This window comes from Pocillopora damicornis, chromosome 13 (genome assembly GCF_964200805.1).
Source record: "Pocillopora damicornis chromosome 13, jaPocDami1.2, whole genome shotgun sequence".
Classification (NCBI taxonomy): Eukaryota; Metazoa; Cnidaria; class Anthozoa; order Scleractinia; family Pocilloporidae; genus Pocillopora; species Pocillopora damicornis.
The window spans coordinates 12070748-12090768 of record NC_142682.1 but is presented as its reverse complement, the minus strand read 5'-3'; the positions used below and the strand labels follow the sequence as shown (position 1 = coordinate 12090768).

The following is a 20021-nucleotide window of genomic DNA, read 5'->3' as shown; positions in this document are numbered from 1 at the left end:
TAAATTTCCTAATATTGGATAAAAAGTTGTCGAGCTTTTAAGCATTGCAGTCAGTTCAGCTTTTAAAGTCAAAGGCCTGCCTCACTCCACTCCCAAACAATGCAACTCATCATGAACTGACGAAATACTGCAATCATTTAAAGATGGACTATCAAGAGAAGGCAAAATTTAAGGTCAATAATCATCAGGATATTTTTGGGAGTCAGGTAAATTTGAAATGCAACTTAACTTGTCCCCTCTGGAAAACGAACAAATTATTTTCTGTCCACACCACAAGTATCACAAGTTACAGAAACGTTTGAATGTACCGTTGAGCATGCTAGCAGTCAGGCTTGATAATCAACGGCGGGCTGGCGAGCATGCTCACCTTCCTCCGATCGAAGAGCAGACGCACGAAAACAGCAAAAAATCTAGCCTACCGTTTAAAGAAGACCTAATTAGTTCGCCATGGAATTCAAGAAGCTTTGACGTTTAGTTTTACGCAAAGATCTGTTTTCATTTTTCTTTTGGCTGTTCAGTCTAAAACGCCAGGGTGGCGTTTTCAAATCGGGAAGCACTTTTGAAAAGCTCGTTTCCAGTGCACACAGCCGGATTTGTGTGGCTGGTAGGCAAAATACTAGAAACTGATGCTTTTGTTGCGCCAATTCACCTTCATATAATTTTTTTGTAATTTGGTGATAAGGAACACGCGGACTGTGTCGGCATATATGGCTAAATCTGACACTATAGACAATCAAATGAAAGCAAATTAAAGCACTCTTCCTTGTTCGTATTCTAAAAGGTCAGTTAAAAAAAAAAATTTCGCAGCGCAAAAAACAAGAGTAAGCATCGCGCAGACTATCATTTAACTTGCACGTGGTCAGTACACGACCTGCTCCTGTTGTCAGGGAGTTGTTCTGCGCGCTTAACGTCACAGTGTCCTCAGTTTATGAAACCGGCGCGCGAAAGGTGGATGCGTCATTTCGCAGTTGCTGTTGCCTGCGAAAGTTTGCCAAAACTTTCCGTGAAATTTGAAATTGAGTAAGAATAAGATTACTTTGAGCATCCAGAAGTTGACAAGGGTAAGCATACTCCAAGTGGTTCAATGCTTTAAACAAAATTCGTCAAAATAATGCGTTAGTCACAGCTATTCCTTCCCTTTAAATAGCTCACATCAGAACGAATTCTGTATGTCGGTTAATATTTATAAGTCTTGCCGATTTTACATGGACGAGCAGGCGTTCTCTCGAGGGAATTTTAAAGCCTTAAACAGTAACAAATTTTCTCTACTCTGTGGTACAACAGACTATTAAAAATGATGAAAAAGCGAGAAGATCTAACACAGGTACTTAACGAGACATTTTCATTTTAAGGAATTCAAGAGATGTAATGACAGTATCTTCCAATTTGTTTGCTGTTTGATGTCATTTCGGCCTGAACGTTCTCATAAAAAAGGTTCTTTAGAAAAAAAAAAGAGAGGAAGAGTGTACATTGCCCACGGAGGTAGCACACATCATTTTCTGACCTTTCCACTCCCGATTTGTTGTCCACACCCTCATCAGCCTCTATTTTACTATTGTTTTCAGCTCGCGCTCCAATATACGACTGGATTGAGGTCAACGACCTCCGAAATGTGCATATGGAAAATAATAGGTTGCATGTGTCCTCACGCGCCAAACGATCAATAATTAGTTAACCAAATGTGATAAAGTGGAACTTTTAAGTTAGCTTTAAGTTCAAGCGACTCCCGTTACTTCTGAGACTTATTTGGTTCAGGTACTCATTTAAAACCGATTACATTGCCGTTGTTAATCTGTACTGTTTGTTGCTATCAATCAAAAAATAGCCAACAGCTACGTACGTCAGTTCCGGAGTGAAATTGTTGTCGAAGGGAACCAAAAGCCTTTACTCAAGGGCTCTGACATATGTAAATGAGTTTGAGGTATTTAAATAAGCAACCGATGACAAAAGGAACTGTCAAAGCCCTATTTAGACGTGATTTGGACAGTCAAATATTAAATTTTGCTTTCGATTTCGCGAATCATGTAGATGCTCGACTGAGCATACTTAACTTTGCAAGATGGCAATAGATTTACAACCCTTGATCATTGGTGGTCTTTTTCTCTGTTTTGGCGCACAAGTACACGGGAACGATGGTAAGATAAATAATCTGAGTTTCGACTGGATTAATGTTATACTATTTGCTGCTTTCATATGGATTCGGCTTTCCGGCATGGGAGTAAAAAGCACGTATGTTGGATGACAGCAGCGGCAAGAGTTAATTAGTGTTACAATAATACTGTCTAAGGGTCTCTCCAAATGATTTTTATCAGTTTTCACAATCTCTAGGATAGTCAGACGAGTTTTTAACACGTTTCATGATATTTAAACCTTTGAGCCTACTCTCGGAAACTGTAGACAGTCATTTCGTTTGATGCGTTTCACTAAAAGACCGGAAACACGTGAACTCGTGATTTTGATCTTTGTTTTGTTAGGGAAAAAGGTCGCCTTATATGTTCAGCTCTTTGGTTGACCTGCAGATGTAATTGCGGAGATTTGGGTTTTCTAGAATAAAAAAAGTTGATTTAAAAGGAAATGTTTGTTGGTGCGTTTTCGACACCTGCCGCGCTCAAATTTAAGTCCGTTCCGTTATTACGGAGCTAAAATAACTTTACTGGTTACTTAATCTTTAGTCTCTTTAAGCGCATGTAAAAAGCCATTAACAGGGTGATTTAGTGTTACCAACCGAGTTGAAAACGTAAATTGGCCACCGTAAAGAGTTTAAAGACCGACGTTTCGAGAGTTAGCCCTTCGTCAATCGCTCTGATAACGCTTCTTAAAGCCAAATATCAGAGGGTGTAATTAACAATTCATGAGATTCCATGGTGCCGCGCGTCCGTTCAGAAATACATTACAGATGACGTCAAAACGTGGTAAGAGTAAGAAAGAGTCACACTAAAATGACCTTGACTTTGAACGTATTCCCTCTTTCATTTTAGAGCTAACAACACAGCCAGTAACGTCGCACAGGAGTGTGGAAAATCAAGTTTCACATACTATGTCTTCCCCAACACAAGCTGGGAGAATGACCACAGGTATGCACTCACTTTTCTTGTGAAAGGCTCTGGGAAGATGAACTGTACCACTGTTGATTCTGCGGCTAAATTTTAAGGGGCTTCTATTTGAATTTAATTTTTTTGTTCTACGAGTTTGGTTAAATGTATATGCTCAAATTCCTTTCTTTTTAATGATTCTTACCACCATGGTGAGTAGTAGAGGAAGGAGAGAGTGGAATTGATTAGAGTGGAAAGGAGATTGGACCTGACTGGTTCAAGAGATAATAAAGTGTTTATATAACTAGTTTATGAACTCTAGTTGTGTGTATTTGTGCTGAGTTATACCAGCACGACTCTTGACTCTCTCAGTGCCAATGGGAACCTGATAAATTGCATGCTGTGGGTTACCTGAAATGGGCGAGTACTTCATCCAGGACCTGAGTCCTAGTGTTAGTCTCGGTAGCTTTGTGAACAAGAAACCGTGACAAGCTCTGGTTCGTGGGCCACAGGGCAGGTGTGGTCCATAGGCCACAGGGCAGTTGTGGTCCACAGACCACGGAGCAGGTGTGGTTCATAGGCCACAAGGCAGGTCCTCCAACTCAGTTTAATATTAATAATATATTGATAATATTTGGATGAACGAAAATTTAGAGTATGAAACGGCTTATTTCACAAACTTCACCCTCATCAATTGATTCTAAAAGCATAGTTTTTGGATAACAAAAATTTTTCTTTGTCTGCGGCGTTCAAAATTGTCTTTATTCATTTATTTTGTTTCCTTATCCTCTTTTGACTCACTCGCTTTCATTTTTGTCCGTTTATGTACATGTATTTATCAAGATTTATGTTTCATCTAAAAAATCAATAAATTCCCGTTAGGCACCGTGAGGTTAACCCCAGATGAAAATGATGGGCATGGTTGTTTTTCCCCATGAAGTTTAAATCACTAAAAACCCCTTCATTAATCATTTATATTTTTTTTTACTTCATAGAAGAATCAACCTCCAGAGTTCCTTTCAAAATAATCTGGGGATTAGTCGGTGCACTTGCCTTAGCCGTACTAGTTACGATAATTGTTATTTTTGCAAAACAAATCAGACGGAAGAGAAAACGAGAGAGAGAGAGAATGTCAACAAGGTATATTAACAAATTTTAGTTTATTTTCTTTGCTCTCTCTACTGATTTTAAAGTGGTTACTTTTTGTTTTCATGAAATGACAACTGGCTTAAATGACGTTTTCGAAAGTTCTCCTTCGATTCTCTTATTAAATACAAATTATGTCAACGTTTGGTGGAAACAGTCCGAGAGGGAACTGTTAAAAATTGCTTCAGATGTTTCAAATGGAATGCGCCATTTAGAAAGCAAACTGGTGAGTAATACTTTTTTGTGTGTGTACTCTTCTCGGCCGACCTTGAAGTTTAACTGCTGCTAAGGGAATATTTCGTGCAAACGTGAGTTCTTAAAAATTTACGGTCTCTTCCTTTTGGTGCGACGGTGGCGTAAAGAACACTAAAAAGCACCTATGTATTTATTCATGAAAGCGTTACGCGTTGTGTTACGCAGTGTTTGGTTTCGCGAGGAACCGTTGACTTAATAAGTTATACGGAATAGTTTGGGAAACCAATAAAATAAACCAATAAAAATGAAATAAACCAAAATAAAATAAATTATATGAACAGGCGGGTTACCCCACCTGGGCGGGTTATCTCACCTACCTGGGGTCCCCCACCTCCTTGTAAACAGGCCCTAAGGGCCTGTTTACATGGAGGTGGGGGACCCCAGGTAGATTAGGTAACCCGCCCAGGTGGGGTAACCCGCCTGTCCATATAATTTATTTTATTTTGATCACGTTTACATGATAGGTGGGGTGACCCGCCTAGGTGGGTTGCCCGGTCTGCTAGGTAGGGTAGTCCGGTCAATTTTATTGGTTTATTTTATTGATTTCCCAAACTATTCCGTATAACTTATTAAGTCAACGGTTCCTCGCGAAACCAAACACCGCGTAATACAAAGCGTGACGCTTTCATGAATTAATACACGTGTCCGAGAATTAATCTTTCGTCCTTTTCGACAATTGAGCTTGGGACGCCTCTACTCAAACTCCTTAATTGCAAGCGCAACAACAACCTCAAGAAACCTCACCCCAGCACCCCGAGGTTGTAAGAGTGCGTGTAAACGCGTTTTATTTTTCGACCACGGCTAGGCGGGTTACCTCACCTAGCTGGGGTCCCCCGCCTCTATGTAAACAGGCCCTAAATTTCGCAGCTTGCTCGCTTCGCAGATTTAGCGGCTCTTTTGGACATAAGTCGCTGATTCAAACGGTAAAATGCTCTCGTTTCAAAAAAAAAATATTTTCCTTAAAGCCTCTATGATATGCAGATCACACCCATTGAGATATTTCTGCGAGGAAAAGTTTGATTTAAACTACGCGTCGGTGACCGAGACGGTAAACATTTTAGGAAGTCTACATTGTCTTTTGCTTTGTCACGGCAAGAACTGCGAGAATCATGTCTTCGCATCTACTGGGCATAATTCGCTTATTCAAACGGTAAAATGCTCTCTCTTCAAAGAAAAATTCCTCTAAATTTCATAATGCGCCGGACCACATGGAAAAGTGTTGTTTTTAATCACGCGCAAATCTGAAATGATTGTGAGATGTCTATTCAGTCTGCTGTCCTTTGAAGTGTCACGGCAAGAACTAGAAACATTATGCGTTAGTGGTTATAAGCCTAAATTCACAAAAGAAGAGAGCACAAACGAGTATCTAGTGCAAATGTCGAACTTACTAAGATACTACGAAACAAACAAAAAGTAGCACAAAATCAAGATCCATTGGCAAAATGACTCACTCACTCACTCACTCACTCACTCACTCACGCACCCACTCACTAACTCTTGACGACGACGTACGTGGCTTCGTCTCCAGCAGCAGCCACAACAAACAAGACGCCTGGAGGCGATTCCGTGGGATGCGTTGGCTACTGAACGTAGTATTAGAAGGAATTGTGCAATTACAGTAACTACCATGATTAGTCAGTTAGATCACCCGAAGAAATCACTGATTTTTTTATGGAACTGGACATACTGATCTCTTCATGTTTCTCATGACTTGGTTCATTCCACCGACGGGCAACGGCTGGGTAAAAACAATTTCCATTTCCGCTGAAAACGACTTGTCTCCTTTGAGGACGTAATTTGTTTAACAAAAACTTAAACGAAAAAGAAGCGGTTTTTAAAACATTTGACGGTAAACTAGTAATTACCAAAGGTTAGGAAATGCGGGCGAGGACGATGTATTTTTGGCTATTTGGTTAATGAAAGATTTGGGGGCCCACAGGGAGAAAATATTTGTTTTGAGGGGTTGAAATTTTAGTCCATGAGGCCACCCCCCCATGCTCCACTCGCTTTTCCCTCTGTTTTGATCAATATTAACAATAGAGTGATTTTACTAAACCTGTGAAACAGTTACCAACACAAGATCATTCCATGAGATACTAGTCCTATTGTTTTGTTTAGTTTTAGTAATATGCTGTAATCGTTGTTTCACGGTGTGGAGAAAATCACTGTAGGTTATAAAATATGCGTATTGATCCAGTTAAAATGATTGATGTAACGCAACAATTATTTATTTTATATCTTAACATGCAAAACTTAGAGATGTTATTTGAATGAATAACAATAAAATCAAAAAAATATGGCACTTGTAGATGTGCATAGTTTAAAATGTTACTGTATGTAAGACTGAAGGACGAACACCGCTGTCGCTCACGCCTCTACGGGATCAAAGACAACAGTCTCAGACTATGCGCTTGTCAGGTCAAGGACGAACAATACCGACGCTCCACGCTTGAAGTAAAGGACGACCAGATACGACCCTAACTCGACGCTTGAGGTCAAGGACTAAGGGCCTGTTTACATGGAAGTGGGGGACCCCAGGTAGGTGAGGTAACCCGCCTAGCCGTGGTCGAAAAACAAAACGCGTTTACATACAATCTTACGACCCTAGGGTGCTGGGGTGAGGTTTCTTGAGGTTGTTCATTTCCGCATCACGGAAAAACAAGCCGACGCATGGGTTATGTTCCATTTCACGATTAGGCCTTTTAACTCGCCGAAAATTTAAAGAATTCTTAAATTATTTTGAACTAAATGAACCTTGAACTAGATACACAAATCTGTTGAACGCATACGTCAGCGGCTATTTTTTTTGTGGTGGGGGGAAGGATATCTTCGCTCACCTCGCTTATCCCCCCACGGGCTGGATTGAGGCCTGTAAGGATTCGTGACTAAGAATCTGTTCGGTTCGCTCGGAACCTCGTTCAAACCCCAAAGAACTTGTTTTCTACGACAAGATCATGTGCCTCGTGGAAATATTAGGTAAATTTTTCTTTAATTTGTTCCCTGCTAAGACTTATTGTTATTCCATCATGCATTGTGGTAATTTTTAGCTAGAACTATTTCTTGACTGAGGTGTTAGAATTTCACTTTTCGCACGATTACAACTTATTTGTTCACAGCTGGGTAAAATTTCCGCACAGCCCCATACTATTGTAAAACAAATCTGTCTTCCCGATGGCAATGTATTGTTTTTGTAATTGTTTTCTCTATCCAAGAACTGAATGCATAATGTAGGATGGGGATGTGCGGAAACTTTATCTCATTATTTTACGTAAGCTGCATTTTTAGATCTTCATTAGAAAGGCTAGAAAATTTGAATTTTGATATCGAAGCCATCGTTCATCCGCATGTAACATGAGAAAACAGAACAGCACCATTTTAGTACACAGATTAGGCGGCATCCGGTCGTTCCGCCCGAGAGTCAAACCGCCCGAGACCTTTCCACCCGAACTTCGAAGTCATTGCGCTCGATGTATACGTCGTCTTATCTATGAGTTGTGTAGAGTTCTTTAAAATGGTATCTTAGATAAAACTAGTGTGTTATGAGTTTTTGTAACGAAATACAACATGAATGGTTTAATATTTTTTTCTGAGTTGTCTATTGACTCTGCAGTAAAATTCGTCTCGGCTACGTTCCGTTCACTGTTTGCATGACCGCCATAAAAAGCATTACTTAAACAAATTTGGTATCCCATTTTCAAGACCGTAGAATCATTTCGTTTCCGTGGTAGTAGCATTTTTAGTGAAATATCTTACAAAACCAGACATTTTATTCAACTGACATCACAACTGACTTTTTGCCTCAAAAATTTGGCCTCGATGTGTCTATTACGTAACAAAATGATTTCGCTTTTGATCGCTGACGTTCCGAAGAAGTTAAATATTCCAGCGGTTGAATGAGCAGTTGTTTTGGTAACACGGTCAACAAATATCTACAAACATTTACTAAAAGAAATTTTAAAAATGAAATAATAGCTTAAACTTTGTAATTTGATGCACTGTTTGTTCGTCGGGCAGATCGAAGTCCATTCTCGGGCGGATTGTCTTTTGGTAGTACTTTTTCAGTTCATTTTCCAATACTACTTTCACCTGATTGATTAATTATTCCTAAGTTGCTATTTATTAATTTGCAGAATGTCAGTGTTATTTTATCATAAGACAGCCGACTCTTCAATGGCACCTGTTGTAATACGTTACATATCAATCTTTCTTAGCACAGCGTTTTGGAAATCATTTACCAATGCCGATTGAGACTGGTCCCAAATCTCATTCTTGACAGCTCTACTATCAATTACTATAACTATGTGATTTCCTACTTAATTCAAACCTGTATTAGCAGTCAACCCCAGGGTATGGCATGGTGATCACTTCATGCAGGTTGACCATTTAATGCAGGTTCTACAGAATAGAAGTAATGTAAAAAAATGCCATTTTATGCCACATGTGAACATTTGATGTACGAAATTCGCCCACAAATACTACTGGTGTTGATTTCTGGGGATAAACATGGACAAAATATACTTGAAAACTTGTTTTTAGTTTTATTTGAGTGGTTCTGGTTTTAGAGTTAAGGGTGGTTATATGACAGCTTAATAGAGGTGACTGTTCAACCCTTCAACTCCAAAGATATCATTAGTAATTCTCCTTATTGTCTGCCATACAATTCTTATGATGTCAATTCGGAAAAATCTGATATTGGATCAACTACTAATGCCCTAATTCATATTTTACTTCATTCTTATCACTTCTATATGCTTGATATTGTACAGATATTGTAAGGAGAAATTCTCTAAGTCACTCATGGGAGGTAAGGGGTTTTAGAGGTGAAAATTAAGGTGTTTAATAAGAAAGAATTTTGGGACTTTAACTATTGACCACTTAATACAGGGTGACTGCTTAATACAGTGCTGCTTTATTCCAGTTTGACTGTATGTGTAGTATTTACATGTATACCACTATCTAGTTGATAACCTGTCTAGTTGATAACCCTAGTATATGACCAACTCCATTTTGAACCCTACTTTTGTGCATAAACAAAATAATAATCAAGTTATTTCCTTATTTTGCAAATAAATTTTATTGATCATCCCATTATCATGACCCAACTTTGTTTGAAACAAAATAGAATTTCCTTGGGAACAAGGGCTCTATGATCAGAGTTCTGACGTTTGTTTTTTTTTTATTTAAAAATATCGAGAGTTAAGATTGTTAGCTATGCCCTTGTGTCCATGCTACTCAGTCCAACTCTGTAATCAAATGAATATTCTTTAAACAGATTGAAAAAAAAACTTCCATCTGGTAAATGGGTAGAAATGAAACAAAAAGTTGATTGCATTTGATATGTTCATACAGTGTATGTTCTATACTAGTAGCCAATCAAATTGCAGAGTTGTTCTTTAGGTGCTGCTGATTGAAAATTCATTTCTATTTCATACCTTTTCAGGTCTGTTTTTGTTATCATGGGCAGCAATTAAGACTACATTTGCGCAAAATACTAGTAAGTGACATTAATTAAATTCATTAAAAGTGTTGCATCTTATTATAAAGCTGTGATGAATAAGTGAAACTCTGGTATCAGCACAAAAGGATATATATCAGTCAGTAAATAAAGGGGATAAGTTTCTAAAGAAACTGTGGTGCTGGGTCAGTGGGAGAGTATAACATGGTACTATCTGAGTTGATAACATAAATTGTTAAGTTGAGTTTAAAAGCTGACATTTTGAGTGTTTTCCATTCCTCAAAGCAAAGGGCTAATGCTCTGACAGAGTACTAATGCTCGAAACGTCAGTTCTGAAACTCTTTAAGGTGGCCGATTTATGTTATCCACCCCATTGATTATACTTATTACCCTACATATCAGTCAGTGCCTGAGTATCTTTATATTAAAAACACAGCAAATAAATAAGAATAATAATGAATATAATTGAATATAAGAGAGTGCTTAATTCAAGTTTTGTTTATAGCTCACTGATTCTGTATGGGTGCCCTCTTCGTTACATTATAATTAACCTCTTGTTAGATGTAGGAAGAATTAGATAAAAACAGATATCTGATAGTCTTTTTAAAGCAAAGGTGAGAAGCTCTAGACCTGTTTTAAAGACCAGCAACTGGTCTGCTGAGGCCTGAGTTTGTGTAGGTTTGTTAGTGCTATTTTGCGACCTCTTTGGTTATGCAGAAGACTGTGGGTATTTTTGTGTTTATTTGTCATGGGTTGCCTGTACTTTAATTTCCACTGGGACAGTATGGTCATATTTACTTCAGTGTTGTGTCTGTGGAATGAAAAATTATGATGATAATGTTTTTGTACTGTCCTGTTGGGTTTTTTAGTTTTTTAGTTTTTGCCCACAAGCTTCTTATAGTCATTTTATGGCATGGATTGCATGGATTGCATTGAATTTCAAATGTATTGGACATGTATGTTTACAGGGGGGAAGGAAGAAACTGATATTACTAATTTTTTCCTCAAGGGATGATACAGACATTTGTTGTTACACAGAGGTACTGTATAGGTCCCATATGCCTGGGTTGAATAGACCTAATGAATAACCAAAATCTCAAGTCGATCTAATTTAAAAGGACAAATCACATTATAAAGATTAAGTTGTTTATAGGAAATGTGTATGATCTCTTCACAGCTGCAAGTCCCAACAACAGATGTTGGCCAGGAAACATTGACAACGACGACCTCATCTTAAGTGGCCTTAATGGAACGTTTGAGAGTCCAAGAGATGCTTATAATTACTCCCAATATTATCCAGGAATGAGCTGTAACTGGTTTATTACAGTACCAGAAGGGAACATTGTAAAACTCAGCTTCGAGCTATTCGATATGGAGTCTGTGGCTGCAGGTTTTCCTTTATGGCGTTGCTATGGTGATTATGTAGAGGTACTTGACGTGTACGGAAGTGACAGAAAGTTCTGTGGTGAGTCAAATCCAGGGATAATCCGCTCGAGAAGTCGGTACATGTGGGTGCGATTCAGATCAGATTCCTCCTCCTCCTCGCATCGATATCATAAAGGGTTTAAGGCTAAATTCACTGCAGAGAATAAACTCAGTAAGTCAATTAGTGTGCCACTATGGAAATTAAGCCATTGTGGATGAAGGAGGCCCTTTTTTTTGTTTAGTCAACATAAGTTATCTCCTCTCTTGAGTCAAGAACTTTTCTTCTTCAAAGCACTTTATTTTTTTCCTTAAACGAGGTCCATTTCTTGAGAGAAAGTCCCTTGCATTTGCCCTATTTTCATGCTGATGGTAGGGTGGTTTTCTCCTCTCTCTAGAGAGATTTCACCACCTCAGCAGAAGTCATCATCAGAGCCAAGTAAAGAATTATTGTCTGTTGAATTTCATGAGTCTGGTTCTTGTGTTATGATTGGTCAATTTTGCCGTGATCTTATTGGCTGTGAGACTCAAATGACGTAAGGTTGATGTTATTGGTCAGTTTGTTCTGTTGGTAATATTTGGTCGTTCTATTAATTTTATTTGTGGTGTAGTCGTTGAAATTTGGCATGGGATTCTGTTCCAACGGAGTGAACCAGCTTTCCAGAAACTTTCATCTATAGGGTTACAGCATTGCACTCTGAAACGTTAGTCAGTACTATGAACAACTGTCCTTCTCAGGACTTCTCTCACATTGTTACTCCTGGGTGCAAACCATTCGTTGTATTTGTACTTTTTAGTTTGTCCTCGCTACGGTGAAGCACTTGCTGCTTCTATATCAGATAAGAAGACACTGACGAGTCCAGGCTATCCTCTCTTGCCTCCTGCCAGTTTGTTTTCATGGTGTTGCAGATGGATACTCAAAGTACCGGATGACCTTTCCACTGGTGGAGCATATGTATTGAAAGTTAAATTTAATCACTTCAATCTGCAAAAAAGTTATGATAGACTCACTTTTTATGATGGTATCGATTCATCATACAAGCGTCTTGGAAAATCATATACCGGAACGGTCCATCCTGATGTGATTTATTCCACAGGACGCCACATGTTTGTTGATTTTTCTGTGGAAGAGAAATGCTTATTGGAAGCAGGCAGTTTTAGTTTAAACTTTTCAGCCGTGGTCATAGGTAACGTTATTTGGGCATTCTTGGGTTTACTCTGAAACTCAGTTGGCCTAAGGGGCTTAGGGAGGGGGGGAGGGTGAAGAAATGGGATCGTTTAAGTTTTTCTTGCGTAAGTTTACGGAGTTTGTCTTTCCGTGGTTTGACTATTGAAGCCTTATAGGTGTTGAAAATGTACTGCAAGGCGTAGGGGAAAGTCTGATGGCATTATTTACAACACCATGGTCAGTGGAAAGAGTCACTTTCCTATGTCTCGCATATTTCGGTGAAGAAGACAAACGTACTATAGAAGCACTCAGCTCTTTATCAATTGTTTCCCGGCTGGGGGGGGGGGGCGAATAAATTATACCGGAATAACGATGTGTGAGGTTTGTAAATATTGACAAGGATTGCAAATGAATGTCTGAAATCGAGCTGCAACGTTCTTATTGATGCATTCATTTGCAGAGGAAGCCTTTGGAGCATGCCAATCGTCAGAAGGGAATGCCGAACATATTCGTCCCACTGGTTCCTCTGGTACCCTCTTCTCCCCATTCTATCCTACTCCTTATCCGAGAAAAGTCACTTGTATTTGGGTGATTTCCGTTCCTGCTAACAAAAGAGTGAAGCTAACATTTGATAAATTTAATCTTGATCGGGAGGACAACGTGCGAATACTTGATGGGCAAAAGTCGGGGAGTGAAGAGGTAGCTGTTTACTACGGATACAACTTGTTTAGTAGGGAGTCAGCGGTCTACTCGACTGGGGGGTACATGCGGATAAAGTTTCAATCCAGTCAGGACTCTTGGAATCATACTGGATTTAAGGCACGTTTTGAGGCTGTGGAACCGCGTAAGTACATTATGATTTTATTTATCAACAGACCAATGATTTTTAAAGCGTAAAGCTTGTTCGTTACTTTGGTCAATGTTTTTGATTTGTCGTGAAAAAGCGGGAGCAAGTTGGGATTTATCGCTGATCCTCGCTTTCTTGGTGCTTAGGTGCGCCTTCCACACCAACTGTGGGGTTAAATAGGTAATTTCAGAGATGGTTATCATTGGAAAATTAAGAATGTCTCTGTAAGAGCGGTCCGGTCGATTTTGCTTGAGACACGGATTTCGCTCGTTTCTCGTGTGTTGTAAGACATTCATGTACCGATACTAAAACCACAATCAGTTTGATCGGATCTCTTTATTTTTCAGAGTTTTACGGAAATTGAATTTCACTCGAGCGAAGGCTTGTCGTGACACTTTTCAAGACTTGAATTTCATACAACTTTGGAGGATAATGTACAAAAAACTATGGAACTCAGCAAAAAAAAAAAAATACCACAGCCATGTATGTTAACTCTATCTTATCTATCGAGGCGACTTTCGTAAACATCACGTGTCAATCAAGGAAACAGGAAGACTTGAACGACACCTTATCAGTTCGCCTAAATCACACACGCCAAAACCGATCAGATTCAAGGTAAATTTTTGAAAAAGTGAGGCGTTCTTAACTGATCCAACTAACATAGCTAGGAAGTAGGTGCCATAGAAAAGGTAACTACAGAAAAAAACTTTGCGGCCCGACCTTTACGAGAACTTTATAACTCCGTGAACTTACCTAATTTTCGGTAATCTCCAAGTTTGGCCGCCATTTTGAAGGGACTTGTCAACATGAAGCGTAACCGATATAAATCAAGCAGTTAGATTTAAAACCGTCAGAAATACATACGAAAGCAATTCAATGAACTTTACTTTCAATTCAAGCGGCAAAATATGAAATTGTTCGTTAAACTTACCATCCCCATGCGACCATTTATTCCAACAATTCAAACACTACAACTTTCTGAATTCCCCTCGTCGATTCCACCGCAAGAAATAACCTGTGTCACCCAAGCTTCGATTTGAATGTGAAGTACGAATCAAATTACATAACTGCTTCATCTTTGCAGTAATATCACGCTGGTATTTTGATTTTCCGATCGTCAAGAACGGTGATCAGAATCGATCGGTTTGTTTACCTCATAGACGTGACCGCTGACCAGCTGCTGAGTGAAAACAGTACGGTTCAGTGGCGAGGGGCGGGGTGAGGGGTGGGTGCGGGCAGATTATCAGAAGATTTTTGGGAACATCCGAACATATGCATTAAAGTATCATGATAAACATTAGGATTCTCAGCCTTAATGCGAAGGCATGCTTCGTGTTGCATTATTTCAAATGCATTTCGTTCCAAATAGGACTAGCATCAGTTCATAGATTTAAAAACAAATCTTTACCACGTAAATAAATGTGTTTAGATAATCGAGATAACTATTGAACCTCTTGTATCGCACCGGAAATAACGTGTCTTGTCTTTGCCCAACTCTGAGAGCGTGGAGCGGCAAAGACGCGAGATACGAGTCTCGTGTCTCGCGGCTTCTCCATGCTCACAGGATACGCGTGACCTCACTATCTTTAAGAAAAATAAGAGACTGCTTGAAGTCTGTATTCCGTTCAACCATTTCATAAGAGTGACGCGAGTCTTCAATTGAGTGAGAAAGTCACAAACCTATTCTTTACCTCACGAGCGTAACCACTGACCACTCACGAATTACAATAGGCTTCTCCTTTGACGCGGAAATTGAAATCGTATCGAATATATAAAGTTATAGTGAGTTCCTTTAGATCTCCCGAACTTGTATCGCGTTGGAAACAATTACAAGTACAGGAAGAAGTCGTTCATTAGCGAGACGTTCATTATGTCTCAGGACTCCTTTTTGAATGGCAAAGATGGATAAAACTTTAGTTCATCGTGTGGCTTAAGTGGTTTGGTACGACTGTCTGAATGCAATGACGAAGTAAAACATCATTTGATAAGCTGCCACCTGTCTAAAGATTTCACCTCGCTCAGGAGGATAAACAAAAAAATGTGGATTTGCTATAGACATCGCCACACTCTGGGGAGAAGGTAACATGTCAGTATCCTGATCATGATGGTGTCAGGAAGCGTATCCAAGGCAGAGATATAATTACCTTGCATATGCCTCAGGACATTTAGAAGCTGTTTGGAGTTATTATTCCAGTTGAATCAGGTAGTCTTCAGTAACATTTTCTGTTATCTATTTTTGTCACGTGACATCTGCTCGAAAAGAGAAGAAATTCTTTATTAGATGAAAGGTACTTAAGTACACATCACGTTGAAAAAAATAGATCTATGTGTAAGTGCTTTTAATTACAGATGGAAATATGTACAATATTGCTTGGTTGATAATCAATAATGTTTTTGTAGAAGATCAAATCACCTGACAACGCAATATACTTACTCATGCGTACGGTTCACAATTATTTGCGGTCAGTTTTCCGCAGTTTGTATGATTCTCATTAACCAGTATGATTAAATTTGCAGACTAAAACACCCCTTATTTGATTAAGAATAATAAAAGTAAACAGTGCATGTCGGTTTTTAATTCCTGATGGATGCTACTGGGCTTTACTTTAAGTGAGAAATTTGCAATCGCTTACCTCAGCTATCTGTGTCCCATGCCGTAAGAAGCACAAGAAAAAAGTTGATGATAGTGAGTCTAGGCTGAGACAAGAAGAATCAGAAAAGAATCTACGGTCCCCAGAAACGCCACTTTTAAACACGAGACAACTAAGGTAAATTGAATTAAGTGTTATTTGTTTTATTTAAAATCATCCTTCAGATAATAAGATACGCGAAAAACTCTCCCCACCGATTTTTTTCTTACATTCTGTTAATCAAAAGTTTCAATAATCATAAAGGCTTTCTTGTTGATCGTCTTAATAGTAACAGTTTCCAGGATCCAAGGGGAGCAAAAGAGAGAACAATTTTTTTTGTAGCTAGGTAAGGCGACATGCCGGCTTTATACTTCTTCCGGCGTGATAACGATAATGATGACAACAATGGGCAAAAAGCACCGTCTGCTAATGATGACGATTATCATAGTTATTAACAAATCTCAGTTATAGTCCTGAAAAAAATCTCAGGGGGTCCTTTGAACAATCTACTTAATCTCGCCAGAAGTCAAAGTTGCCTGCACTCATTCTAAGGTTCGTGCGATTTTACGACGAATTTTCAATTCCGGTGTGTTGCAACACGAAGCATGCCTTCGCATTAAGGCTGAGAATCCTAATGTTTATCATGATACTTTAATGCATATGTTCGGATGTTCCCAAAAATCTTCTGATAATCTGCCCGCACCCACCCCTCACCCCGCCCCTCGCCACTGAACCGTACTGTTTTCACTCAGCAGCTGGTCAGCGGTCACGTCTATGAGGTAAACAAACCGATCGATTCTGATCACCGTTCTTGTCGATCGGAAAATCAAAATACCAGCGTGATATTACTGCAAAGATGAAGCAGTTATGTTATTTGATTCGTACTTCACATTCGAGTCGAAGCTTGGGTGGCACAGGTTATTTCTTGCGGTGGAATCGACGAGGGGTATTCAGAAAGTTGTAGTGTTTGAATTGTTGGAATAAATGGTCGCATGGGGATGGTAAGCATATTTTGCCGCTTGAATTGAAAGTAAAGTTCATTGAATTGCTTTCGTATGTATTTCTGACGGTTTTAAATCTACCTGCTTGATTTATATCGGTTACGCTTCATGTTGACAAGTCCCTCAAAATGGCGGCCAAACTTGGAGATTACCGAAAATTAGGCAAGTTCACGGAGTTATAAAGTTCTCGTAAAGGTCGGGCCGCAAAGTTTTTTTCTGTAGTTACCTTTTCTATGGCACCTACTTCCTAGCTATGTTAGTTGGATCAGTTAAGAACGCCTCACTTTTTCAAAAATTTACCTTGAATCTGATCGGTTTTGGCGTGTGTGATTTAGGCGAACTGATAAGGTGTCATTTAAGTCTTCCTGTTTCCTTGATTGACACGTGATGTTTACGAAAGTCGCCTCGATAGATAAGATAGAGTTAATATACATGGCTGTGGTATCCTTTTTTTGCTGAGTTCCGTAGTTTTTTGTAAATTGTCCTCCAAAGTTGTATGAAATTCAAGTCTTGAAAAGTGTCACGACAAGCCTTCGCTCGAGTGAAATTTAATTTCCGTAAAACTCTGAAAAATAAAGAGATCCGATCAAACTGATTGTGGTTTTAGTATAGGTACATGAATGTCTTACAACACACGAGAAACGAGCGAAATCCGTGTCTCAAGCAAAATCGACCGGACCGCTCTTACAGAGACACTCTCTTAAAGGGGAAAAGGCTTGAAGTACCACTGATTATGACATCTCCAAGAGTTTTTGTTCTTAAAGACACTTTTGCTCGAATTGCAAATTGGGACGGTAAGGTGTTATGAATAGTGACCAAAAAAATAAGTTTCTAGAAATTTCTAGAATGCCTAGTCACGCTGACATGCATACACGAACTTTCCACTATCATACCATGGAACTTTCGAGAAAAATATATTAGATTATGAAGTTATGGTGGAAGACTTCTAAAACAGTTGTTTTGTAAGCTTTGGAAATGTCCTGGAATACTTTGTAAATGTATCTAAGGACTCAGTCGTTTAATATTAGTAGTTGTTCTTGTTGGGAGTGCCCGACTGGAAAGTTATACCGAGAGAGATAGAGGGAGAGAGAGATGCAGTGGAAGATTGTTCATTTCAAGAAGATTTGTAGGTAGCAGTGAGTGTGTGTCAGTGGTAAACTAAGATATAGTCCATAATGGGCTCAAGTAAGTTTTTTAGAAGATAACTATTGTAATACCCACATGGTATTACAATAGTAAGATCCATTACACGTTGTTTAATAAAGTAGCTGAGTTTGTAGGAGTATAGAATCTTCTTTCGGTTAAATTATACCGTAGGAAAAAAAAACATATAAGCTTGGTTGTCTCGAAGTTTTCCTGTGTAACTGAATTTAGTCCATGGCCCTGGACCAAGACTGTTTCCAGAGTATCTTTGTATTCCTCTTTTCACTTTGAATTTATCAAATATGTGGTGAATAACTTGAATCTCTGAGGACGCTCTACCACTTCATCAAAAAATTATGTTTCGTTATCACCTTCGGTGTTGCCAGTCGGGCCCTAGTATTCATATAAGTATTTTAAAGCTCAAAAGGGTTTAAACTCTGTAGAGAGCCTGCCAAAGACTTCCCTGAAAAATGGTAGGTTAATTTGGGTGATGCATCTTTCTTCCCAGCCGGAAGTTCCGAGCAGAGATGTTTTCCGGGCAACATTTACAACAACAACCTGACATTATCTGGTTACAGTGGAACTCTTCAAAGCCCAGAGGGAAGAGAAGGGTATCTCTCTCACTCCAGCTGTAATTGGCTCATAGCTGTACCAGAAGGGTACTTTGTGAAACTTAGCTTTGACACCTTTCAAATGGTTCAAGATGGCATCTCGGGAGGATGTGATGCAGATTATGTAGAAGTTGTCGATGGGAAGTACATCGATGGTGAGAGCGAAGGAAAAATGTGCGGTTTTGGTACCCCCGATGACATCTCCTCTACCGGTCGTAACATGATGGTTCTTTTCAGGTCTGGTCCAATCAGATCATCTTTCATGGGATTCAAAGCAACATTTACAGCGCTTCATGATCCAACATGTAAGTGAAAGCATTCCTATTTCTTCGTTTTCGGGGAAGTCGGTGTCTCCGCTTAAACACCTTGCCGCTCATTCGTAACATCCCTCATTTCCAATCAGCCAAAGAAATTTTATCTCAAAACATTTTGAAATTAGGTGGTAGAAAAGGCAAGTTCAAGGCAAGCGTGAAAAGCGCTCTTCATCACGACTGATTTGACCATAGTTAGTAGAGGAGACTGGTTATGAAAGTCGGCGAGCTTCAAAGACCGATGTCTTTGTTTTGATTTTTGCCTTGTCACGTGATCGCGACAGTGCACATTTATCAAACGATCATGGCGTCTGTCGAGTAGTTTCTTGTTAGTTGTGCGATATGTGTTAGGTTTCTCCGTAATTTTCATCAGTATATGGTTGTCGTTTTGCAAGAAATATAAAAGTTATGCCAGGGGCTAATTGCTCAGTATTTGGCTGTGGTTCGTGCAGAAGAACGAAGGGAATTGGTATTTGGAAGTTGCCTGTGGCAAAAGACGAAGCTCATGGAACATGGCGAGACGAATGGCTTGGTGAGATAAAAAAGACAAGAGAAATGGATCAGAACTTCAGGGAACAGTTGAAGAGCGATAGAATATATACCTGTGAGTAACATTTTGCGCCCGAAGATATCGAAATATGTAAGTACATATCTGTATTTTCTTGTTAAATTTTCGGATTTGCTTCGAGTTAGTTTTCACCGATCAGTGTTGCTGCTGTTTGAAGTTCGTTCTGAAAGTGGATATGGTTTTAGGTTTGACTATTTCCAAGTTTGACAATTTTATCTTTTCTTTGATAGATCAATCTGCGAAAATGACTAAAAAGAAGCCCAAATTTAGAGCTTTGCCGAAGCTGAACATGCCTAAGAAAAGCCATGAAAGCAGCAAGCCTTCACCACGTCCTGAACGTTCGGTTGTAAAATGTAACGAGGGGCCTTTACCACACAGCTACTACAAGGGATTTTCAGAGCTCTGCCAACGAGTTAAAAGCCTAAAAAGTCT

The 20021-nt window shown here is 39.2% G+C and overlaps 2 protein-coding genes and 1 pseudogene across 7 annotated transcripts in view; all 3 read left to right on the top strand.

Moving 5' to 3' along the window:
• The first annotated feature begins 1923 nt into the window (after positions 1-1923).
• Positions 1924-4333, top strand: LOC149035518 (uncharacterized). Its single transcript, XM_089191940.1, has 3 exons — positions 1924-2135; positions 2979-3074; positions 4028-4333. Exons 1-3 carry the CDS (start codon positions 2060-2062, stop codon positions 4189-4191), a joined length of 336 nt encoding a protein of 111 aa, XP_089048066.1. The 5' UTR covers positions 1924-2059; the 3' UTR covers positions 4192-4333.
• LOC113665757 (bone morphogenetic protein 1-like) overlaps positions 4285-20021 on the top strand; it is a 22454-nt gene continuing 6717 nt past the window's right edge. The window contains exons 1-6 of one of the 5 annotated variants that reach the window (XM_089191896.1): positions 4285-4404; positions 9874-9927; positions 11066-11485; positions 12108-12497; positions 12939-13322; positions 18608-19015. In XM_089191896.1, the coding sequence (XP_089048022.1) occupies positions 11191-11485; positions 12108-12497; positions 12939-13322; positions 18608-19015 (1477 nt within the window). In that variant the 5' untranslated portion in view covers positions 4285-4404; positions 9874-9927; positions 11066-11190. Of the gene's footprint in view, positions 4405-6869; positions 6972-7273; positions 7410-8377; positions 8481-9873; positions 9928-11065; positions 11486-12107; positions 12498-12938; positions 13323-18607; positions 19016-20021 lie in introns of those variants that run through there. The other 4 variants (XM_089191895.1, XM_089191892.1, XM_089191893.1 and 1 more) reach the window with 4 other exon arrangements.
• LOC149035517 (uncharacterized) overlaps positions 19317-20021 on the top strand; it is a 3442-nt pseudogene continuing 2737 nt past the window's right edge. The window contains exons 1-2 of the transcript XR_016182403.1: positions 19317-19661; positions 19820-20021. The exon at positions 19820-20021 is cut by the window's right edge and continues 1779 nt beyond it. The product of XR_016182403.1 is annotated as an uncharacterized LOC149035517 (transcript). The remainder of the gene's footprint in view (positions 19662-19819) is intronic.

Bases quoted from the DNA above. Each gene is read 5' to 3' on its own strand.
- LOC149035518 (XM_089191940.1), top strand. From the start codon at position 2,060: ATGGCAATAGATTTACAACCCTTGATCATTGGTGGTCTTTTTCTCTGT. The intron at 2,136-2,978 runs GTAAGATAAATA...CTTTCATTTTAG, and splicing joins ACAAGTACACGGGAACGATG to AGCTAACAACACAGCCAGTA. The intron at 3,075-4,027 runs GTATGCACTCAC...TTTACTTCATAG, and splicing joins AGCTGGGAGAATGACCACAG to AAGAATCAACCTCCAGAGTT.